At 34.7% G+C, this 23,830-nt stretch overlaps 1 protein-coding gene across 3 annotated transcripts in view; it reads left to right on the plus strand.

Annotated features, from left to right (window-relative positions):
• The window catches only part of ROCK1 (Rho associated coiled-coil containing protein kinase 1), an 85,918-nt gene that overhangs the window by 32,838 nt on the left and 29,250 nt on the right, over positions 1 to 23,830 (plus strand). For all 3 annotated transcript variants that reach the window (XR_010909811.1, XM_067467453.1, XM_067467454.1), the window contains exons 8-23: positions 874 to 1,012; positions 2,601 to 2,692; positions 3,831 to 3,990; positions 6,883 to 6,949; positions 7,415 to 7,503; positions 9,281 to 9,329; positions 10,948 to 11,083; positions 11,278 to 11,369; positions 11,491 to 11,737; positions 13,520 to 13,626; positions 17,552 to 17,702; positions 18,615 to 18,775; positions 20,403 to 20,587; positions 20,992 to 21,061; positions 22,681 to 22,775; positions 22,952 to 23,117. Coding sequence is in view for 2 of the 3 variants with exons in the window: in XM_067467453.1 (XP_067323554.1) it covers positions 874 to 1,012; positions 2,601 to 2,692; positions 3,831 to 3,990; positions 6,883 to 6,949; positions 7,415 to 7,503; positions 9,281 to 9,329; positions 10,948 to 11,083; positions 11,278 to 11,369; positions 11,491 to 11,737; positions 13,520 to 13,626; positions 17,552 to 17,702; positions 18,615 to 18,775; positions 20,403 to 20,587; positions 20,992 to 21,061; positions 22,681 to 22,775; positions 22,952 to 23,117 (2,006 nt within the window). In the remaining variant the exon portion in view is untranslated. The remainder of the gene's footprint in view (positions 1 to 873; positions 1,013 to 2,600; positions 2,693 to 3,830; positions 3,991 to 6,882; positions 6,950 to 7,414; positions 7,504 to 9,280; positions 9,330 to 10,947; positions 11,084 to 11,277; positions 11,370 to 11,490; positions 11,738 to 13,519; positions 13,627 to 17,551; positions 17,703 to 18,614; positions 18,776 to 20,402; positions 20,588 to 20,991; positions 21,062 to 22,680; positions 22,776 to 22,951; positions 23,118 to 23,830) is intronic.

Genomic DNA, 23,830 nt, shown 5'->3' on the forward strand with positions numbered 1-23,830 from the left:
CTAGTTGGGACCCACTATTGGATTTACTGTAGGTGATATTTTTAAAATATTTTTACAGAACACAGCAAAATGTAAGTAAACAAGAAAGAAAAGAGTTTTCTGATCCAAACTTATCTCTTCACCCATTACAAAAACTGCGACCCATACCCACCCCACTTATATTCTGTTTGATACTAAGAGAAGGCGAGATGATGTCAATAGGTTTTTGAAGATTAATTGATTTTAATTGTACTTAAAATTCAAAATAGAAATGTAAGGAAAGTGTTTTCTTGTTTAAGTTACAATCTGTAGAAATTAACAATGAACTTAATATAAGAATGTAAGGTTTGAAAGGAATAATTAAATGCCAAAAGCATATGCTGTTTTACTGATAAATGGGAATTTATTAAGGTGAGGGTATATGTAATTATTTATTTGTGTGTGTGGAGGTAGAGGGAAGATTTAGCCCAAATTTTAAGAAATAAAATTACCAGTATAAAAACTAAAATTAATAATAGAATGTAAACGTTGCCACTCTCATTTGTTTAGTTGTCTCCTCCACCCCTTGTGTCTTTTAGCGTATCATAATCTTGCCTTACTGTTTTGAATCACAACATTAAAAAAAAGTCTCTACATCTTTCCTGGCAGAAAAACATTAGATTTTTAGAATATCTATAATTAAAGGTTCCTTTCCAGTTTATGGTTTTGATATGCAAGTGATAGTAGAAGTATCCTGATCACTTGAATTTAGAGTAGGAAAAGTATCGTTCCTTATTTCCCTGGACTTTTTTTTACCCTTGGTTTTATACAAGGTTCTCTGTGAAATTCCTCCCAGGCATTTTATTAAATGGCTGTCTATCAGTGTTGTGACATTTCTTTCTATTTAAATTTTAGGCGATACCCCCTTTTATGCAGATTCATTGGTTGGAACATATAGTAAAATTATGAACCATAAAAATTCTCTAAGCTTCCCTGATGATAATGATATTTCTAAAGATGCAAAAAATCTTATTTGTGGATTCCTAACTGACAGGTAAAGTATTTTATTTTATTATTTTTTTGTTTAACTAAGGCCAGTGACTATATAATGGTAGCTGCTAGCTTTCATGTAAATAATACAGAGAATTTAAATTTGAATATATTTTGAGAATAAGACCCAGTATCTTGGATATCTAGTTTGAAGTTTGAATTAATATCCAGAATGGGTTCACTGTCCCCTTGATAAGGCAGCCACTACCCATCATAAGCATGTTAATTTATGTTTTGTTGATTTATACGATTGGAAATAGAAACATGGGGAAAATGGCTTTTCAAAGTAATTGAAAATGTTGATAGAATTGTAATATAGTATTCTGAACCTATTGAGTTCCCAATTGTAAAGCAAGATTTGATAATGGGATGCTGCTGTAGATTGACTTGGGAGAGGGAACTGCAAAAGCTTCAGCTTGCATTGTGAAAGCTACCTTTACATGTGGATCAATAAATAAAAAACGTTCAATCCCATCGAGGGGAATGCTGGAGATGCAAAAACCATAAAGGTACTTTCTTCCACACTTGGTGGACTTGTAGGCTGATGCAAACTTTTTGGGAAAAGATAATCAAGGAAACAAACAAAATAATTACCAAAAAGGTTAAGAAAACCCCAGAAATGTGCCTCTTAGGTTTATTCAGCGAAATAAAATCAGTAAAGTAGATATAGAAATTTGCCAAGACAGTTTTATAGCTGCAAGATTAATAATAGCAAAATCATGGAAGGGGAAAATGAGCTATTTATAAAGGACTGGAGAGGACAATTATTAGACTATATCCAAATGGCCAAGCTGTCCAATGGAATTAAAGGAGGGAATAATAAAGACTTTGTTAGAAAATGGAGGATTGCATTTGAATATCTAGGAAGAAAGACAAATGTAGACTTTAAAATAGCAGCAAGAGGTAGTTAATAATATAAAGATATGTGTAGATTTTAATGATATATTGGTTTCACATTGAGTGATGGGTGGTGGTTCATGGTTGGGGTGAGTGGTAGAACAGATGTATTTGTATTATGTGTATTTGATGTACAGAATGTAAAAGAAAATAAAGGAAATACATCAACCTTTACACAATAAAACTTTTAAAGACATTAAAAAAACAAAAGCCAGCAAGCTTTTCAAACTATTCACAAAATATCTTTTATTTTGTCTTCATAGCAGATTTAAGGGCAAATCTTCCCATTCTTTCTTGTCCTCGTACCTCTCTTCTCCATGTTTCCCTTTTCAGTGTCTCCCCAGCCCCATCCTTCTCCACACACCTCCCTTACAATTACCCAGATGATTGCAATCAAAGTCTCCTGAGCCTCTCAGAATCCTTGAAGGCTCACATATTCTTTCTTTGAAGAAAAGTTGAATGTTTTATTTTTCCTAAGGGTGGTGCTATCCTTAGTACTCATACTCTTAGATGCATACAATTTTTCAAATATTTTCTGGTTAGTTTGCATTATTCTCTTTCTGGTTTTTTTCTCTAATCCTGAATAGTCTTTCCATGCTTTAAAAAAGATAACTGGCTTGTTGTGGAGAATTTGGATTTTACAGTTTTGTTTCCCAAGTTCTCATATGTTTATCAAAAATAATTTATATTTACAGGGAAGTTAGATTAGGCCGAAATGGCGTGGAAGAAATCAAACGGCACCCATTTTTTAAAAATGACCAGTGGTCATGGGAAAATCTTAGAGACAGTAAGTATCTCTGTGTAGAGATAGCACTGTGTAACATTTCTGTATGTTACCTATGTATCTGAAGTGTTTGAAGCTTCTGTCAAATGTCTGTTCTGTATAATAAATCATTATCTTTGCAGTGAAAGACTATGAAAATAAAACAGTCCTGTGTAGCACAGAGAACACGATTGTAAAAACTTTTTTATTTATTCAGTATACGCAAGGGTAGTCCACTCCATAGGATACAGAACCCAATTCCCCTTCATGAACTCCCACAGAAAGCTAAATATCTCTGTTTTCTTCTGTGGTCTTAAAATCATGGCTGGAAGTAACCCCGTGAAGCTTTAAAAACAGCCCTGTGAGCCACACATTACACATCCCTATATTATATAGTTGACAGTTGTGGAAAGACCAAATCAGAGTACACTTGATCCTGATCCTGGAAGAGTTGCCGTGATTTCCTGTTTGCATCTGGGCCCAGCGCCAGGTGCTGTTTCAGCTTCTAAAGTTCTAGCAGCTTGGGGCTCAAATGCGTAAATTAGTATCTTACTAGCATGTCTCTGTCTTAACATGTTTAGGAGGAACTCAGTTCTGTTAGTCCTTTATATGATAATAAACTAGAATATATTCTTTTTGAGGAATATTCTAGAACATAGAAGTGGTGCTGGCACCAGCTTGATACTATTTACAAGTCAAAACCACTTTGATCAGCTTGACATTTTAATCTGTCAATTTTAAATTAGATGTTTTTATTGCACTTTTTGGTTTTTATTGTATTATATTATATTACTTGTTATTTTTGTTGTTGTTGTTGCTTTCTATACCATCCTGCGTATAGGATCTTTTGATGAGTGGGGGTTTAGGAATCTTTCAGGGCTTATAACTGCAAAAAGACTGATTATATACATTAGCATGAGGTTTTGTCAAACTGAGATCTCTTGAATGTCAAATCTGTACTTTTTGAAGTATAGTTTTCTCTGGTAACTGAAGAGTATCTGTACTACTGAATGTGGCAAATTTTAATATTTTGAATTTTAAACGTGTAGCAGTGGTGTTATCCAATACCTGTGCTGCCTAAAGAGCTTGAATATTACTGTATGTGATCTAATGTACAGATCTTAATAAACAGTTCAGCCATTTTTCTTTCTTTTATTGGTAGCTGTTGCACCTGTTGTGCCTGACTTAAGTAGTGATATTGATACTAGTAACTTTGATGATTTGGAAGAAGACAAAGGAGAAGAAGAAACATTTCCTATACCAAAAGCATTTGTTGGGAACCAATTACCATTTGTAGGATTTACTTACTACAGTAACCATCAGTAAGTATTACATATGTTCTGATAAAAAACACTGGTTTGTTTAAAAGAATGGAAAGGACAAACTGAATAAGACTTAAATAAAATTTCTCAAATGAAGCTGTTCTGCTTTCCGTTCAATATAATTTCAAGATACCATTTTCTATTTTCAGGCCGAAATTCAAAATATAATTTTAATTAGACCAGTTTTCATATATTATTTTGTATTATAGACACTCCTATTGGTTTTAAAAGGCCCAGGTCTCCTGTACTTTATTTCAGTATTATTTTTGTATTCAAATAATTTCTATAATGTAAGTAACTTTGAATTAGCATTTTCCTCTTGATATTCAATATACTAGAGATAGTGGAAAATATATAGAAAATATATAGAAAGAAGTTACTTTTAATTCATTAGAAGACTTGAGCTTTGGATTTTCCACCAAAAGAGAAAGGCAGGAAATATAAGAGAATCAAAATGAAGTATTTCTTTATATGGCATATAATTAACCTATAAATTGATTGTTTCAGGACATGATAATGACCACTACATCATCAATATCATTGTTGTCATTATATTTATTTATATCCCACTTTCCTCTGTTAAGCAAGACTCAAAATGGCTTATAACATTAAAAACAATACAATTTATAATTAAAAATCTCTAGCAATTAAACACCAAAATAGAATTAAACATAGAATTGTTGAAAACAAATAGTTAAAATCACATAAATCTATTCACAACTATTAAATTAAAATGCCTTCTGGTTCATTCTTAAAAACTGTCCTCTTTAAAAGCCTGTCTAAATAGTAAAGTTTGAGCCATCCAAAGTTTTAAAAAAGCAGACTTGAAAACTTCATGAAAACTTTGTTGAAATTGAGTTGGATGAACAACAATTAAGGAATGATTTTCAAATACTGTGCCACTGATTACTAATTGTTGGAAAGCAACAAGTGGGGTAGGATGTCCCATCACATGCATGCAGTGGGATTCACAGAAGCATCTGATTTTTGTGAGAAATAGAATCCTGGACTAGAATCCTGGTGTAGACCTATGTATACCTCTATTCATAACTAAGCTGTATGAGTTGAGCGAAAAGACTAACTCACAAGTAGTAGTGTTTCTGCCCCCACACTATATTAACTGCTTGGAAGGTGAACTGGTTGCGCAGGGAACAGGTGGAGGATGCTTAGACAGTCAACAAGGATTTAATAGCTGATAAAGGCTTCAACCCCTTCCTTCTCCCAGGTCTAATTGGCAAAGTCTTCGGAAGATAAACTCCTTGAGAGAGAGACTTTACATTACTTATCTTCTCTGATGTTCTTTCTCTTGTTGGTGTCTGTCTGTCTCTGGAGTGATTCTGATATTTGACTTGACTTTGCAATAACTCCAACTTGACTCCAACTCTGCAGTGACTGTCTGTGATGTGCTATTTTTTGGATCTTCCTAGCCCTCACTTTCCACTTCTAAAATGATTCTCCAAGGAACAAGAAGAGTTTTGCCAGAGTTTCCACCATTGGGTGGATTCTTAAAGGAGCAGGAAGATGGAAGCTTTAAAGGGAGAGAGGCTATCTGGACTAACCCCCCACAAAATTGTACATGAAATGCTAATCTCCTCTAACTAAAAAGGGCTTAAATAGGGGTAAACAGTGAGAGTCTTTATGGAGGCACAACAATTAGTGTATAGGATAATACCCTAGATGCAGTTCTGATACGTTTTGCTATGCTTTTTGTGTTGTAATGTTCTGCAATTCCTATAAAAGGGGAAAGTTCAGCTGGTGGGTCTCTTGCTACCTGTTACCCACACTTTTAAAAAGTGCTATAATCCTGCGTGTATGTTTGGCTTGATCGTCATGCAGAAAGCCCACCACTCCCAAATACTTCATTCTTCCACCAGAATTCCTGTTAAAAATATCACTGGCAGGGTAGTTAGGGTATATAGTTCTTCCACCCTTTGGCAAGGAAGGTAGTTATGTGAGCTTCAGGGGATCATAAGGCAAATGGACCTCTTGCCTACCTATATCAATTCAGCTACAAGTATGTCAAAAAGAAAATAGAAAATCTACAACATTTAATGAAAGCTGCTACTGCTTCTATATGCTAGCATGTTGGCTTTGATTTATGACAATCCAGTGGATGATTGTCTTCCTCAAGAACCTATTAAGAGCCCTGCTTACATCTTATATGCTCAAGGTTGCGCCTTCCTTTATTGAATTGGTCCACCTATGACACAATCTTCCTTAGTACTGCTGCCAAATTTCTCACGTTTATTGTTTTTTTTCCAAGGAGCCCTGCTTTTCAATGAATATGATAGCCTCAGTTTAGTCATTCTGTCTTCTAATGACTGGAAAAGTGGTTCTGATGATTAAAAATCAGATTTCATCAGCATTTGTTATGGATCAAAAACAGATTTATTAAAATTCTGCCTGCTTCTCAGTTTTGAAAAAAGCATGTATTACTAAAGCCCCATAAAAAAATAATATTAAAACACAAGCAGATTATAATAGTCACCTAAATAATTAAAAACACTAAAAAGCTAACCAGAGAAAAAATAAAACACACAGCGTCTTCCCAAAAGCCTGTTCCTCAGCAGTTTATCAGTTGCCCAAAAACTACTTTAATTATGTCTTTTGAGAAAGGTGAGATATAAATTCAGTAAATGACTGAATATAAAAAATAAATATATTCCTGAACTTTTAAAAAGTGTGTTTTAGTAGGGATTTGTGATTTGCCTAAATATATTACAACAAAGTAACATTTTTGACATAGCTCAAATTCATAAATTATATTTTTTGCATAGTTCTTTCTAGTACTGTTCATTCAACCTGCAAGTGTCCTGTATGTTACTTCTTACTTTGACAGCATAGCAAATAGTTCTTTTTTATATTTAAAAGAAATTATCATTGTTTTTCCAGGTATTTATCCAGCTGCACAGCAAATTCTAATGACAACAGAGCAAGCACTAATGTAGATAAAAGTTTGGTATGGCATTTAAACGCTTTTCTTCATAATCATTTTTTTCTTTCAAGCAAACATTTGTAAAATAGTTCAATTAAATTGTTAAATACTTTTGATGGATTTGCTTTTTAATGCTTAAGTTATTTCAAAATAGATTTAAATCAAAATATTCATATTCATATGACTTTGCAAAATATTGAAGGAAATGTGACATAAAAAGTATTAAAACTTGGCAAAGATTTTGGAGAAAAAAACATTTCTTTGCTACTAACTCATATATCATTGAAGCAGCATTTGTTTTGAAAGTCGACAACTGTGTCTTTAGCTTGTGGTATTGTTAATCAAAATATGTCTGTACTGATTTGTCAATCAACATTATAAAATTTGCTATCCTATTTTGTCATTTAAGATACTTCATAGAGGTAATAAATCAGTTGTATGTTTTGAATTATGCAACATATCATTTAATCAGTTCTTTTATATTTATAGCTGGAACCTTTGCAGAAAACTATCTATCAGCTTGAAGAACAGCTACATAATGAAATGCAACTGAAAGATGAAATGGAAGAAAAATTCAGGTAATTGATGTTTCCAAACTTCAGGCACATCAGTTGTATACATTTGATACTGGAGAACTGTTAATATGTGTGTATTGAGAGTATACCCAGATAATCTATGGTTGAATGGAGACTCAACAAATGGGTAAATCCAATTGATTAAATGGATTTACTAGATAATTTTCATAACAGGTTTTAGACAAAAGTAATATTCATTGGCCCTTTTCATATATCATAGTAAGCCAGGGTTTCTCTCTGGTGCACCCTGATTTGTTGTGCCAACATAAAAGAAGAGCAGCCGACAAAGCACAGACTACACAACTACACAATTATAGCAATGTTGATAGCCATTTTTGTCTTAGGATACTTCAAGGACCACATGTATGGTCAAAATGCTGAAAAATGTAAAAGAGCAACAACCTCAAAATCAAAATTGGGGATCAGAAGTCATTTTGAAACGCTTGCAATTGTTGTTGTTAAATAATGCAGATGGTCTTTGAAAAATGAATGTGAACTCCAAGAGTAGAAGTTTATTCTCTTTGTCCAGAAAAGGCGTGATCTTGGAGTCTTGAGGAATCATGTTATCAAAAACGATTTTTGAAATGATGTGCAGACCTGGGGACAGACAGCCAGGGGATAAAATTAATAAAAATTGCCATTCATGCATTTTCTAGTTTAAAACTCACTTTTTACAAGAGTCAGAATGTATGGTTGGTCTTTCAAGATTTGGTGAGGAAAATGTATAGTCATTAGTTTTTGGAATTTTACAGGGATATTTTGTGTATTTGGATCTAAGAACAGAAGTATGTGGGGTTGTGGCACCCTGTTTCTTCTTGATAATCTCTATATGACAGTGTAGAAGGGGCTTTGTGTCAATGTGTTCCTTCTCTAGACTCTTGGTTAGATTCATATGTGTATGAGTACCATAAAATAGATCAAATTTCTTAGTGGCGTCTTCAAATATCTTGCAAATTCTGGGTACTTTGATTATGTTTTGCTTGATATTATCAGGCTCTTTTCAAATATCAGAGTTGAGGAACAATGCTTAAATGTTCCTTGTTCTTAAAAATGCCTGCATATAACACATCTTGCAGATGAAAGAAGCTGAAGTTGACTCCTTCCTAACATGCTAGTTCTGTACATTGAGCATTTCATTTCAGTCTGCAATTTCAGTAGATACAGTCTCCCAACCACTGTGTTGTATGTATCTCTTTGATATATAGTTTGACTTTCAGTATAGTGAAATTCGGAGCAACACATTTTGTTTTGAGCTGAGAGAGAAGTGAATAGAATGTATAAAAGTATGCAAGCAGCTTCACAAAGAGCTAAGAAACGAGGTGCTTTTTAAAAATACCAGTTGTTATTGATGTTGTCTGCTTAACCTAATTTGTCTTACAGTTCTTATTCTGAGGATAAATAAAATGCATGTCATTGGACTTCCTAATTTTGCTCTGTGCTAGCATATGTAAATAAAGTTTTGCATGAGCTTGTTGTAATAGTTTTTTAGCAGCAACATATAGGGGAAAGGTTAGGTAGAGTAGCAGCATAGATTAAGAGTAGTTAGCTCTATGCTCATACTGCTCCAAGATTTTGGTCAATGGACTTGGATTATGTGTACATTACTGCAGTTTACCTTGAGTTAAATGAGACATTTTGGGAACAGAGTGCTCAGATGCTATGGTTCTTTGTTCTTGACCATGTACTTAGGCTTTTGCTGTAATGTTTGAGCACAGATGAAAAATGTTAAACCCAAACTGAAGCAAACAAAAAAACCATTAAAACATTATTTTATTTTTAGAACATCAAACATTAAACTAGACAAGATAATGAAGGAACTGGATGAAGAGGTAAGTGGGTTTGTTTTGGTCAGCATGAGCTGCCTTTCCTTTTTAATAATTACAGCAGTAATGTATTTGCAGGTACAGTATTTTTTACTGAACAGTGTAAGAGTGTTTGGAAAGTACAGGCAGTCCCCACGTTATTAACAATATAGTTCTGTAAGTTTGTTCTTAAGTTGAATTTGTATATAAGTCAGAACAGTTTTTAAAAAAAAGTATAACTAGCCTAAATAAATATTATTTTTAATATCATAGGGAAGGGTTAACAGCCCTGTGACTTTTATTTTACTGTCTGTACCCCTGTTCAGAAGATATCACCTCACTTTCTGTCCCTGTGATAATTGGATTTTGATAATTTTGCCTTGTCGTGGAAACAAGGATTGGTGATAAAGCTTCAGTGGAGATACCTTTTCTCCACGATAACTCTTTCAGGAGTGAATTTCTCTTCCTATGGGTAGATTTCTTTCCCTTCCTGTTGTCTTGCCCCCGTTCTTAACTGTGAATTATTTGTAAGTCAGATGTTTGTAACTTGAGGACTGCATGTATTCCTGTTTGCTGGTTTGTGGTTTGTATTGCAAAAGAGTTTAAAAAGTTGATATGCTCTATATAGCAGAAATGCATAAAACGCAGCCAGATAAATTGCCAATGTGAAATTACGGTGTAGCATTATGGAAATGAGCCTGGACTTAAACAGTCCACCTTCTGCTTTCCTCCAGTATCAGAAGACACATTGATTCCATGTTAAACATGCTGAAACAAGCCATGCTTTGAGGGTGGCTTGTTTGAAAGAAACTATAATAAACTTCATCTTGTGTTTGGTCACAAATTTGGTTAATTTGGTTAATTTAAAATGAAGACAGTGGAAATTTCCATTCATCTAATTAACAGGCTTGTCGTAATGAGACATTTTTTTCTGATGCGTCAATATAAGAGTTCTAAGTCTTTTCTTCAGAATGTAAGTAGTGGGGAAATTAGATTTTTGGAATACAGTACTTTTCTTTTAAACGCAAAAATCAATTTAAGTATTTGCCTTGAACCCATCTTTGTGATTTTCTATTTTGCTGCATACAGAAAAGTTATCACTAAAAAGTTGATTCCAAAAAACAATCTTTAATTATTATCACATAATATTGCTGATAATGCAACTCTGTTCCTAATTAAATAAAAATGATTGCTGAGGGTGAGCATGGAGGTTTCTCTGAAAGCTAATGGAATAGATTGAAATGTTAGTGCCATGTCTGATTAGAAGAAACAGCCAGTTTAGTGTAATAGTCTGTTGCTAAAGAAACAGTAAGAGGGATGCACTCTCGGTTTTAATAATGGTGTTATAAGGGACAGATTATTTTATTCGTTCTCCATCCTGCTTAATTGTCTATTTACCTCCCTGTGTCAGTCATAGTGACAGATACTTGGGTAACAGTTATATATAGCCTTTATGAAAGCAGTTCATGTGAGCTTGCTGCATTTTGCCCTTAAATAGCATTCTTTTACTGTTTTTAGTTCAAAGATTTAAAAAATCTGAATAAAATAAAAATAAGAGATTTACAGCTGTAAGTGATTAATACCTGTACATGTTTTTAAAATAATTTGACTTGGTAAAAATTAAAGGGCAGTTTACAACTTACAGGCCAACCAGAGAAAAAATTTGGAATTGACAGTTACACAGGTTGAAAAGGAAAATATGCTTCTCCAGCATCGAATCAGTGAATATCAACGAAAATGTGAACAAGAGAATGAAAAACGTCGGAATGTAGAAAATGAAGGTGAGCTTTATTTCTCTTTCATAGGTTACTTCTCGAATAGTATGAAAACCTTGAGGTATTTTCAGATTGTGATTTAAATACATTTGTGTTTATGTAGATTGCAATACAAGGATGTGTTTTTTTAGTTGTATAAGGATAATATAAAGATCTGTTCATGTGAGATGCATATTCATATCTGTTTTCCTTTTACCAAGTGTCAACATTAAAAGATCAGTTGGAGGACTTTAAAAAAATCAGCCAGCATTCACATATTACAAATGAAAAAATAACACAGCTTCAAAAGCAGGTAGGTAATTTTCTGTAGCTGGATTTGTTTTCCTCAAGTTTATTCCTTTGGCATGTATGAAACAGAACTGGGTGTGTTAATTGTATATTATCACCAGTTACCTTTTTTCTTCCTACTCCAGCTTGAAGAGGCCAATGATTTACTGCGGACAGAGTCGGATACTGCAGCAAGATTGAGAAAAAGTCATACAGAAATGAGCAAATCAGTAAGTCAGTTTGAATCCCTTAATAGGGACATGCAAGAGAGATGCAGAATTCTGGAGAGCTCAAAATTACAGTTGGAAAAGGATTTTTATCAACTGCAAGCAGCACTGGAAGTAGAACGAAGGGATAGGAACCATGGATCCGAAATTATTGGAGAGTTGCAAGGTAATCATTTCCTATCAATGTAATTCAGGGATAATTTTAACTTGGTGAAAGAAGCCAGCTTCCTCAGCCTGTCATATGTTATCTGATTTCTATTAGAACATTTGTGCATACACATTCTGAATTTGCAGCAGACTTTCAGTGCACACTGTTTCTTTTTTTGCTGCAGAATACTGTGGTATTCTTCACTAACTGCATTTTTCCTATAAAGAATCTTGGCATTTGCAGCATGCTGCACACCATGTCTTTCATACTTAAGGGCCAGGAAATAATGGCTAGAGCTCTTTCTAGAGCCAGATATTCATCATCATCATCATCATCATCATCATCTTTATTTATATCCTGCTTTTCTCCCCATGGAGACTCAAAGTGGCTAACAACTATCCACACTAAACAGTTTAAAAGGAGCAGTGCAAAAGTTAAAAACCAATTAAATAATAATTGTTTGGCAAAACAGAATTAAAATGCATCAAATACATTAAAATGGCCTTTAAAACTCATATCCCCCCCCCCAATCCCACACATCCTAATTCCTCTAATACAGAGATCTAGTATTAAAGGAATGAAAAAATAGAACATGATGTATCGACATGGTGTTTTTCAATGATGAATGATGACAACCACCTGAATAAAAAGAATTCATGATCCATTTTCTCTCTCACAATGGATATCATGATTCATGACTCATTCCCCACAAATCTACTATGTATTTTGGAGACAGAGAGACATGCTGGAATATGGAGATCTCATGTGCAGAAATTCAATTTAAATGGTATTTTCTCTTGAAAGTGAACTATAGTAGAGGAAATTCCAAGGAGTTAGCATGTTATTTCAAATGCAGAATAAATGTTTGGCAGCCTTAATTTTCTGGTTAAGTAGAGAAAAGTAAAAAAATTAATTCACTTTACCGATCCCAGACCTGAGATGGGGAAGAATAGAGGGCAGGATATGGGTAGGAGCAGTGAACTATTGGTTGAACTAGCCCCCTTCTTTGCTTGAAAGTTGAGGACACATGAAAACACTTAACACATCTTTGCCTTTTAAGGGAAAGTTTCATATTGAAATCTTGTCAAAAAGACAACAGATTGTGCCTTCAACTGGATTGGAAATTAGTAAAACAATGGGGAGGCTAAAAAAGTTTTATCCTTGCTTCAGGAAAGCTCAAATTTAAGTTTAGAATCCCTAAATAATTTAGTGTGCTAGTGTTCTACAGGATTAGTTTTCTGTATCCTATATGAAATGTTCATTCATTGGAAGCATCGCTCTGCTTTTTTGTATATAAAACAATTGTAATGCCATTAGAGAACATATTATGTAATTTGTCTACAGTACTGAAGAAAGGAACTCTTTTAGAAACAGATGGGAGATTTCTGCGTTGAAAGTGATGGGATATTTCTGCATTGGGTCTAGCTGTGTATAAGTGCTGCAAGCCAAAATCTCCTGAGCAGAAACAAAAAAGCAAAAATGCACATTCTCTGCTCACTGAAGAGTGGGAGAGGGATTAAATCCAGCTCTCCTAGTACCCAAATTGAACAATTGATAGCTTCACTTAGCTTTTAAAAGAGGTTTTGCTTGGAGAGCCCATTATGTCTGGATCACACAAAGAAAAAGTATAGCTACCACTCATTTGCACTTGCAGTTGTTTATCCAGCTAGGAATATATATGAACGCCTGTTTGTGTTCATATGTGCTTAATATGAATTCTAGAAATCTTTGTTGCTGGTTTTATTGTTGGTTTTGTGTGTAGGTATCATAGCAAATAAAATTATTTGATTTTTAATGTAGCTCGGATTACCTCATTGCAAGAAGAAATCAAAAGTATAAAGAACAATCTTGAAAGAGTAGAAGACGAAAGAAAACAGGCCCAGGACATGCTTAATCATTCTGAAAAGGTAATGTAGACAAAATGATGAAAAACAAGTTATTACATATGTAAAATGTAAATCATTGGTTCTTGCAGTAAAATGTTAAATATGGATATTTTTGTATATTTTTTTAAATCTGTACAAATCAGCCTTTCTTAGGTTATTTTATGAAATTATGTGTGTGTTCAAAATGTAAAATATTGTAAGCTAATAGTTTTTAATATATAAGTAAGGCTTTCTATTTCCCAAGTGCCTGAAAAACTAACCCCACTAAAAGTTTGCTGAATCAAAGAAAACCTGAGAGGCATGAACTTCAGAGTTTGAATAGAATATAAAATAAATTCTGCAATTCTAAAGTCTTTTCATTTCTAATTCATAGAATTAAGTTACCATTAATTTGTAGATACAACATGGTCAAACACAAAGATAACAGGAAAGTGGTTCAGGCAAAGCTGTGAAGAACTCTCAATTATTTATATATGGAAATAATAAATTCTCTGTTGCTAGAGAAGAAACCCTCCAGGGATAAATTTAGATTTCCTCCTGTTCAGGGTAGGCAAAGAAGCATGTGACATCTTTGTTGAAAATTTTGACTAGACCTCAACCTGCTCCCACAAGTTCTTTTTTCCTTTTACTATAGTCATATACCCTGAACTGCTTTCTCTCACTATCATAATTATTTCCTGTTTTTTCTCTCCCCCCCCCTTTCTCCAGTCTGCTTTTTTCTCTAGTCTGCTTTTTTCTCTTGAAAGACCAACAACAGCCTTCACTTTTCTCTTTCCCTCTTTCTTTAATGTTTATACCCGCTCCTCCTTGTTCTTCCTTTATGCCCTCCAGGGTGAAAGTCTCTGCCAAGATGCAGAGCAAAACAAAATAATATAAATCTTCCTCCGATTGAAGCCCTAACTCACCCAGGAAATATGTCCATGTTGTTAAGGAAGTGCACACATGCCACCCTCCACTCCCAGCCATAAACAGTTGTTCTTTTCACAATTCTTGCACAACACCTCCTCTGCTACCCTGGCTGTCTCTTGTTTTAGGACACTGCAGCAATTTCTTTGAACATAGTAACAGACATTATTCTCCTTGCAGCCATGGATCTAGATCCAGCTTGATTGATTTAGAAGGGAGATCTTGAGTGGCTATCTGGGAGAAGAAGAGGAAAGTTTGTAGGATCTGGATGGAGAGTAGGAAAAGCTGGCAGAATCAGTGTACTCATTTTCTTGTCCAGATGCTGACATCTTTTCTGGTTGCACATCTTTTCTCGTCATACCTAGTTAATCCATTGTTTTAGATAGCCTGCCAGGAAGGTGCAAATATGTTCCTGCTTCCTCACGTGGTGTCTGTTTTGTATTTCTCAGCATCACTTTGTAACAATCCTTTCCTTCTGCTCCCTTCTTTCCCCCATAAATGCTCCCCCCCCCCCACTACAATATGGAGACTCCATTTCAGTCATTGAGTTCCGGGGCAGTCCCTGAAATCTGAGATGGGAATGTTACTCAGCTCACTTCCTTCCATTATTAGGATTGAATCTCCACCTAGAGAGTCTTCAGATTTTTAACTAAGAGACTGAAGAGACAATCTACTCCTTAGGCACTCTTCCTCTTGTGAGCAGCAGCAGCAACAAAAAATACACAACTTAAGGGAAAGCATCCCTTTAAAAAAAATCCTCCCAAAGTTCTGCTTATGGAAATGTAATGCTCATTTTCCACCCACATGGCAATTGTCCTGTGTTGTTTACGCTGGTCAAGAGGTTAGGAAGGAAGGGGCTCCACCATTTAGCATTTTCCTTGAAGAGTTCTGGAAGAAGCATATCTTTTCCAGGTGCTTTCTTAGGTTTCAAGGATGCAATTAAAGACTTTACCTCTTTGCTAGAGACTGCTTCCCACTCAGATAAAGTAGAGACGTCATTGTCTTTTTCCAGCCCTGCCATTTCCAATGTGCTTGTCTTGGAACAAAGAAATGCTGGAGAAGTGCTTAATCCATGTAGATGCAGTGATTGAGGCTTCCAATGTATATTTTACTCCTTATGTTCCTCTGGTGACAAGCTCCCAAAATTTATCTTCCTTCTGTTCTGTGAGTGTCTGGGCCAGTTCCTGCCACTTGGATTTTGTGTATTTATCTTTCTTGTCTTTGAGGAGACTTTTATATTTGGTTACGTTTTACATATTTTTTCCAGACCGATTTTTATGGGATTCCCTTCTTTTATTTGCCATATATTTTTTGGATGTCCTGCATTCAGTTTCAAACCAGCTATACACTGTGGACTGAACATTTTTATATGTAGAAATTGTTACGCATGGTCTAAGCTTGTTTACAGTTTGATGATAAATATCTAGATGGTTTGCTGATTGCTGTTGCAAAGCTGTTGATGTATACTCATCTAAAAGTTGCAGTGTAATTTCTCTTTGATAGAACTACTTAGACCAATTGACCACTTCAACCTCCAGGTTCTGCTTATGACAGATAATAGGCTGGGAATCCTTCATCAAGACCTCTCGGTCCAAGGAATATAGTCACTGACAGAAGCAACTCTTAGTATAATTTGGCTGCAACTATATACACTTTGCCTTCATCTCCATCATTTCTCTACTAGAAAAATGGATCTGTGATCAGAAATTTTTGCCTGCTACATCTCTGCTTTGGCAGACTACAAATGGACATGTTTGTATGTCATGCCAACACTAAATCAAAGGATATCTTTTTACATTTTCATTAATAAAAGGCAGAGACTTGGGATATCCTATTAACTGCCTGAACTCTGGGACAGCACTACGCCTTTCCTCCATTCCTCTCATATGGAAGAATTCAGAGCTGAAAAGAGCAAGAATTTTATTGGTGGTACCACATTGGCTCTAGAAGGCAAAATATACTGACATTCTCTTTTTAGCCATGGAAAGAGCATGATTCCCCACATTGGTTCCCTCATACAGGCCCTATGCATCATCCAGACCTTGACTGATTGTTGTTGGAATCTGAGTGGAAAGTTTACTTTAAAATTTGAATCTATTCAAACCAGGAGTTTCTTCAGATAGGGTTGGATGTGAGATTTAAACCTAATACTCTCCTAGCCTCAAATGTACCACTTCCAAGAAAGTGTTTCCCTTCTTTACACCCTGGTGTCACACTGCTTCCCCAAACAGTAAACTGCTTGTTACAGGAATTCTGCACCAAGTGCTAAAAACCTTAAAATTTGAACTTTTTGAGCCTCTCCCGACTGAACCTAAAGACTCTACTTTGACTTTTATTACATCAACAAGTAGGGAGTTCTATCTGGTAATCGTTCCCTCTGCAAATTTGGCAGGGACTTGATTTCATTCTGGTTGAATCCAAATCCCTTTCTCAGAGATCTTGTTTATACCATTTCCCCCCCTCTCAGGATCCAAGATTTCCCTATATTTTTATAGTTGTTGCCCCTCCTTCAGTACTGCCAGTGCTTGAGAAAATACCACCCATGAATGACTTCTTTTCTGCTGACATAGAATGGTGTTTTGGGGGCTACCATAAACATTATTTTCCATGTAGGAGACATCCTTACCCAGTATTGTGTTGGCTCTCTTCTATTTTCACTTGGTTCTTTATTTCCCCCCTTCTTTCTGTGGTTGGCTTTGGAAAATGAACTTAGGAGAGGTGCTAGGGATATATGCCTAACATTTCAACAAGAAAGTCACATGATACCTTACCAGCCATGGATGTTTACTTCTCAACATCTATAATGGTCCTTCCCAGCAAATCCCAATGTGCTGTTATTAATATTTTGATATTTTATGTGTGATGGGTGTAATGGTTAATTGCTCTGGTGAATTGTATACTATGAATCAGATAATCAGTATATAATGACTTAGAGGGAAAACTAAGATCCATTGAGAAATGTCATGAAATCTGAACGTTTGTCAAAATCAGTATGTTATATTGTTTCTAATCCATTTTCAATTTATAAAATACTTTGCAGGAAAAGAATAATTTAGAAATAGATCTAAACTATAAACTTAAAATGTTACAACAGCGTTTGGAGCAAGAAATAAATGAGCATAACATAAATAAAGCCCGGCTGACTGACAAACATCAGTCAATAGAAGAGGCCAAGTCAGTTGCAATGTGTGGTAAGTTCTTATATAACTTTGAATACATAGGATTAATATAATGTGAGGTAAATGAGCAGTTAAAATGCTACTATATGTCAGTGTGGGGTAGATATAAATTAGACACACATTGAAATCTCCCTATTATATACAGTCACTGAAGCAAAACAGCCTGAGTTTGCTAGTTGCAACCTGATAGAGGGGCATAGGCAAGGTTTAGGTGTGTGATTGTAATGTCCCATCAAATATAATGCACTTCTTCATTTTGGCTAAGCAATTCGTGAATTACATTTGAGTAAATATGGTTATTTGCTGTTCTCATTTTCAGCATTTGGACTTCTCTTTGGCCTCTGTTTGACTACTAAGGGAATAGGATGGTGCAGTAAATGAGCCTAGAATTCCTCTTAGTTCCTAATCAAGTTCCAAGTGTCTATAAAGTATTCACTTGTCTTTAGAGTGAGTGTAGTCATTTTCCATAATTTGCATGAGAGACATCTGACTCCTCTGGGTGGTTAAGTCAGGGTAATTACTGTTTCCAACATAATGTAAGGTATCCAGCAACAGTTGCTTCTGGCTGTTACTTAGCCTCTTTTCACCTCTGATTTCTAATAGTTAGTATAATTAAAGTAGTGAAACTTTACATTTTGCCAACTTTAAATAGAATCTGATCCATTTTCTTCTATGGAGTAAAATTATTCCATTTTGGCATTTGTTATAAAGAATTTTAGATGGACTTGACAGGTGGATTAGGGATAATTAAAATTAACAGCTAAATCAGAATATACTAGGACAAGTATGGTTAATACTTGGCTGTTATCCAGCCTAAATTATCTGATTAAATACTCCTGGAATCTGCAATGTCCGTGTTCAGAAGAAGAACATTTGTTAAAAAATATGACTTTTTAACTAAGATGTGATATCTTGCATTTTCAGAAATTGAAAAAAAGGTGAAAGAAGAAAGAGCAGCAAGAGAAAAGGCAGAAAATCGAATAGTCCAGATTGAAAAGCAATGTTCCATGCTAGATTTTGACTTGAAACAGTCTCAGCAGAAACTGGAACACCTGAATGAGCAGAAAGAGAGGCTGGAAGATGAGGTAATAAAAAGTGTGTTTTAACTACCTTCTGTTCCACAATAAACATAATTTTTAAAATAATTTAAATTTAAATACATTAACAGATTACAGTATAAACAAAACACAAAACAATGAACATTTATAAACACATAACCCTACCATCAAGGCCTGAACAAGTATCATTTCCTTTGCCATTAATTTATGAGTCAACCAGTAAACAAATGTCATATCCAAAATTCCCAACCAACAAGGTTGAATTGTTTTCCCTTATCACTCTCTAAAATATATTTGATTAAATCCAACCAATATGAATCAAATTCTGATCTTTTAATTTCTCCCCTGAACACTTTCGTTTTCATTGATAGTTTATCATTAATGCAACATTGCATATCTCCCCATACCATGCTTCCAGCATGAGATTGGTTACTATCTTCCAATTCCTTGTAATTATAAGTCTCGCCTCTGTAAGTAAAATAATCACAAATTCTATTATTATTATTATTATTATTATTATTATTATTTCTAAGTTCAGCTTTGTGGCATCCATTAGTAATGCTAACCTAGCATTTGGGGCAATGTTTAATCCTATAATATTACCTATTTCCATAAATATATTGTTCCAAAAACTCTTCAGCATGGAGCATTCCCACCATAAATGAAAATTTGCCCCTTTATGCATGCCACATCTCCAGCAGAGATTACTTTGCTTCCTATCCATCTGGTGAACATAATTTTAAAGTATTTTACAAATAATTCTCTTTATATTCTTAGGAGGTAAAATCCTCTCATTGTGAGTGTCAGCTAGAAAGTCAAATAACATGATTTTAAAGTCATTGCCCCAAAAGAGTGTAGCAATCTGAAATGCATTTCTAATAAATGTAAATTGAATCTCATGTGCATTGCTTTTTGCTGTGAAAAGCATTATTCCATACTGTGTTTGCAATATTTGAAACCTGTAGTGTGAAAGTATCATCATAAAACATCTCAAAACTTTCTGCTACATTTGAGAGGAACAGAGAGAAATGTCAAGCTTCAGGGCAAGGAAAAATTACATTATGTCCCCTGTATCCTCAGGGGATACATTCCTTAACTTACCATGGAAAAAGGAATCAGTGGATAATAGTGAACTGTATTTAAATGAACAACTTCCGCAGGACGTTCCTATAGAATTGTCCTAGAAGATCTAAAAAATTCCTAGAATAGTATCCTGTAAAGAAATATGTTTGGTCCTTCAGGGTGACACTATGATAACTTTGGGCAGCAGCATACCATTGTATTGTTGGATGTGGAGGTCATACTATAGTTGCTTAGTAAGGAGATCTTGTATATGGCTGTTCATCCTATCCTACATGGAGATGTTGGCCAGAGCTAAATAAACCAGTAAACTGGTTATGAAGGCAATTTATACATGGGATTTCAATTAGATGCCCCTGATTCCTATGTTTGAAACTGCAGCGATTTTTCAGAAATAGTTTTTAATATAAAAAAGTTACAAATTTCTAAATCTTCAAACATCTGCTATAGTATTTTCCTGATTTCCCCCCATCATGTTATGTTTTAATAGATATTTTATGTATGCTAAATATTGCTATTTATTTAAACAGTTTTAAGCCCGTTTCTTTGCTAAATTATTTTATTGTGTCGTTAGGTTAAGAATCTGACACTTCAACTCGAACATGAAATAAATAAGAGAGTAATGACACAGAATGAACTGAAGATGCATGCTATTGAGGCTGATAGCTTAAAGGGATCAGAGAAGCAGCTTAAACAGGAGATCAACACAATGCTGGAAGCAAAGAGATTAGCAGAATTTGAGCTGGCTCAGTTGGCAAAGTGAGTACATTGAGCTTATCATTCTATGTTCTTCAAATATTTGTGAATGTTATTCTCTGTGAAAATAGGCATATATTTTTGTATAGGTTGTTGTTGTCAGCAACACTTGATATTGTACAGGTTGTAATTGTTATTATCACTATTGTTTGAATTCTTTCCCCCCTGCGTTCATGATTTGTAGCATTTGTAGCACAACATTTTTTATATTTTATATGTTCAAGATATTTAATGAATTTCCTCTCTTGTGCAGAGTTTTAATATCCAGTGACTTGATTATTGATAGCTTGTGGATATGTAATTATTTTGAGTTAATTATAGGTGAGGAGAAATTTAGCAAGCAGTACTTGGTAATCATGTTTTCAATAATATATTGAGTGCTGTTATCTGGGTGTTTTTTTCCAAAGGCAGTACAGAGGGAATGAAGGCCAGATGCGTGAACTACAAGATCAACTTGAAGCTGAACAGTATTTTTCTGTAAGCTTCCCCTTATATATTTCCTAAATTCTTTAAAATTAGTAATGCTACCATACAACTTTGATAGAAACTTATCTGCACTGGTTTTATTTTATTTTTTTCCATATTATATGTACACAGTATTTCTTTTTATATGCTTACATAATATAAACATAATACCTACACTTTCCAAGTCTACGTATCTCTTTATTATCTTCATATGATGCTTCAGTTGTGGGATTACTCTTGACTATTCAGCTGTACACCAGGTTAAGTTGTTTACCCCAGTTTTAACTGAATTTCCTACTAAAAGCATTTATTGACTCAAGAAGCCTGCACGGGGAGGAGGTGCCTGATCATGCTTATCTCAACTTCCCCAGGAAATTAATTCATGAGTTTTGTCTATCCAACACCTCTTTTTTTCCATAGAAAACCTACGTTTTTCTTTCTTTTACATAATGATATCTGATTACTGTGTCCCACACTGAGCTAACTTAAGGGGTTCCGTTCTGAGACCATGTTGATACCAAAATTCAAGACAGTGCTCGCATTGTTCTTTTGCTCAATCAGGGTACATTTTATATCACTCGGGTATGCACCTCAATAAAGGCAATGTAGAGGCTTAGGAATGTTCTCCCTAAAGAAATCAGACAGGCTCCCTCTCTAGCTACCTTTAATAAAAGAACTAAAAACCAAGACATGGAAGCAGGCTTTTGAAAATAGATGATTACTACTTAATATGATGCAGATCTTTTTAGCTCTGCCAAATACCTGTTGGTTTTAACAGGCTTTTCCTCCGGGTGCAATATGTTTTTAAACCCAGTACACATTTTTAAACTGTTTATTTATTGTGATACTGTTTTGTTAATTTAACCTGCTTATGTCCTGTCTTTTTGCTTTTGCTTATGTATGTGTTACGATTTAATTTTTTTGTAAGCCACTCCGAGTCCTTTTGGAGAGGGGCTGGGATATTAATAATAATAAAAATTATTCTTAATGTGAAGTAGTAGTTTGAACATTGGAGACTGATTCTGGATAACATATCCCACTGGGTGACCTTGGGCAAGTTATATTCTCTCAGACTAAGAGGAAAGCAAAGGCAAATCAATAAATTACCGTGATAGGTTTGCCTTGGAATAAAAAAAAAATTGAAATGACTTAAAGGTACATACGAGCAAGTAGTACTTCTCTGACCACAGATAGTCTTTGACCACAGATAGTCAACCCTCCTAGTCAGTCATCTAACTGGCCATGTCTTCCTAGATGGGTAGCATCGCTGAAAAGCAAACCCCAGCCTTTAGCTATATATGCTGTCCACCCCTTCCCCTCTCAGTTCCCTTCCTTCACTTTAGGCAAGTTGGATGTCCATGAAATAATGCGAGAACTCACTTTTGAACTCACTATTTTATAAACATAATTATTTTATTTGGCTTTTGCAGAGGTTTTATATGTGCATGTATGTGCTAGCTATATTTATATTGTTTTTATTGACATTTTGATTTAATTTTGAATGGAATGTACAGAATGAAGACTATATCATACCATTATTTTTGTTACATATGCACATATATATGTAGTAACATAGGGACTCAAAATTAGTAGATACATTCAAGTACATTTGTTTTCCTTTTATTTGCAAGACACTATACAAAACTCAAGTTAAAGAACTTAAAGAAGAAATTGATGAAAAGAATAAAGAAACCCAGAAGAAAATACAAGAATTACAAAATGAAAAGTAAGTCCGTTTGTGGTCATGGTCTCTAATATTGAGCCATTCTGGCTCCATTGATTTTAGTGAAAAAATACAGATTTTATTTCTTGGAAACAAATCTGAGTGATTAATTGAATTCAGGTCTGTTTTAGCACTCTAAACAGTGCTCCATATTGGAAAAAGGCATCTTTGTTTTGCAGGGAAACCCTTGCTGCACAGTTAGATCTGGCTGAAACAAAAGCTGAATCTGAGCAGTTGGCTCGAGCTCTCCTTGAAGAGCAGTATTTTGAACTCACTCAGGAGAGTAAGAAGGCAGCATCACGAAATAGACAAGAAATCGCTGATAAGGACAGTATTATCAGCCGGGTAAGTTATTTTGTGATAAAGGTTTTAAAAGTGGCTTCATTGTAAGGAAAGAGGTTTGTGGATTAATTTGATTTTATATTCACTGCTTTATAAAATTATGCTAGAGACATATGTTGTGCAGTGTGCACACTCATGAATCTCATGAATGCTTATTTCTGTGGAGGAGTGTTATGTATGCACACAAGCTATAAATTGGTTCTTTCAGTTAAATGATGCAAGATGCCGTTCATTTTAGGGGACTTATACACATGGGTCAGAATTCCCTCAACTTGGATATTATTGGATGAATATGGTGATGCTAAAACAAAAATACTTAGCCTAATTGAATGTTGCCTTCAGCATAGCTTCATGGTAACATGTGCTAGTCTTATCTTTAGATATATTACGGGATAATAAATGGCTATTAGCTGAATAGTTGCATTTGCCATTTTTGTACCCCAGTCCACTATCAGAGAAGATATATGTTTTACAAAAAGTAGCTCTAACAAATATAACCAGAAACATATTTTGTGTTTGACTTTATACTTCATGGTATGTGTGTCAAATACTTGTGCAGTGGATTGTTTGGAAGCTTCTAGATCTTTTATGCAAGTGTTTTAGCAGTAATCTGTCCTCTATTGGTACATTTGATCAGTGGGATTCCTGCTCAATTCCTTAGTTCTTTTTAGTTTGCCACAACAGCAGCATTGAATGAATTGTTAGTGCACCTATTT

Source organism: Anolis sagrei, chromosome 4 (assembly GCF_037176765.1).
Source record: "Anolis sagrei isolate rAnoSag1 chromosome 4, rAnoSag1.mat, whole genome shotgun sequence".
NCBI lineage: Eukaryota > Metazoa > Chordata > Lepidosauria > Squamata > Dactyloidae > Anolis > Anolis sagrei.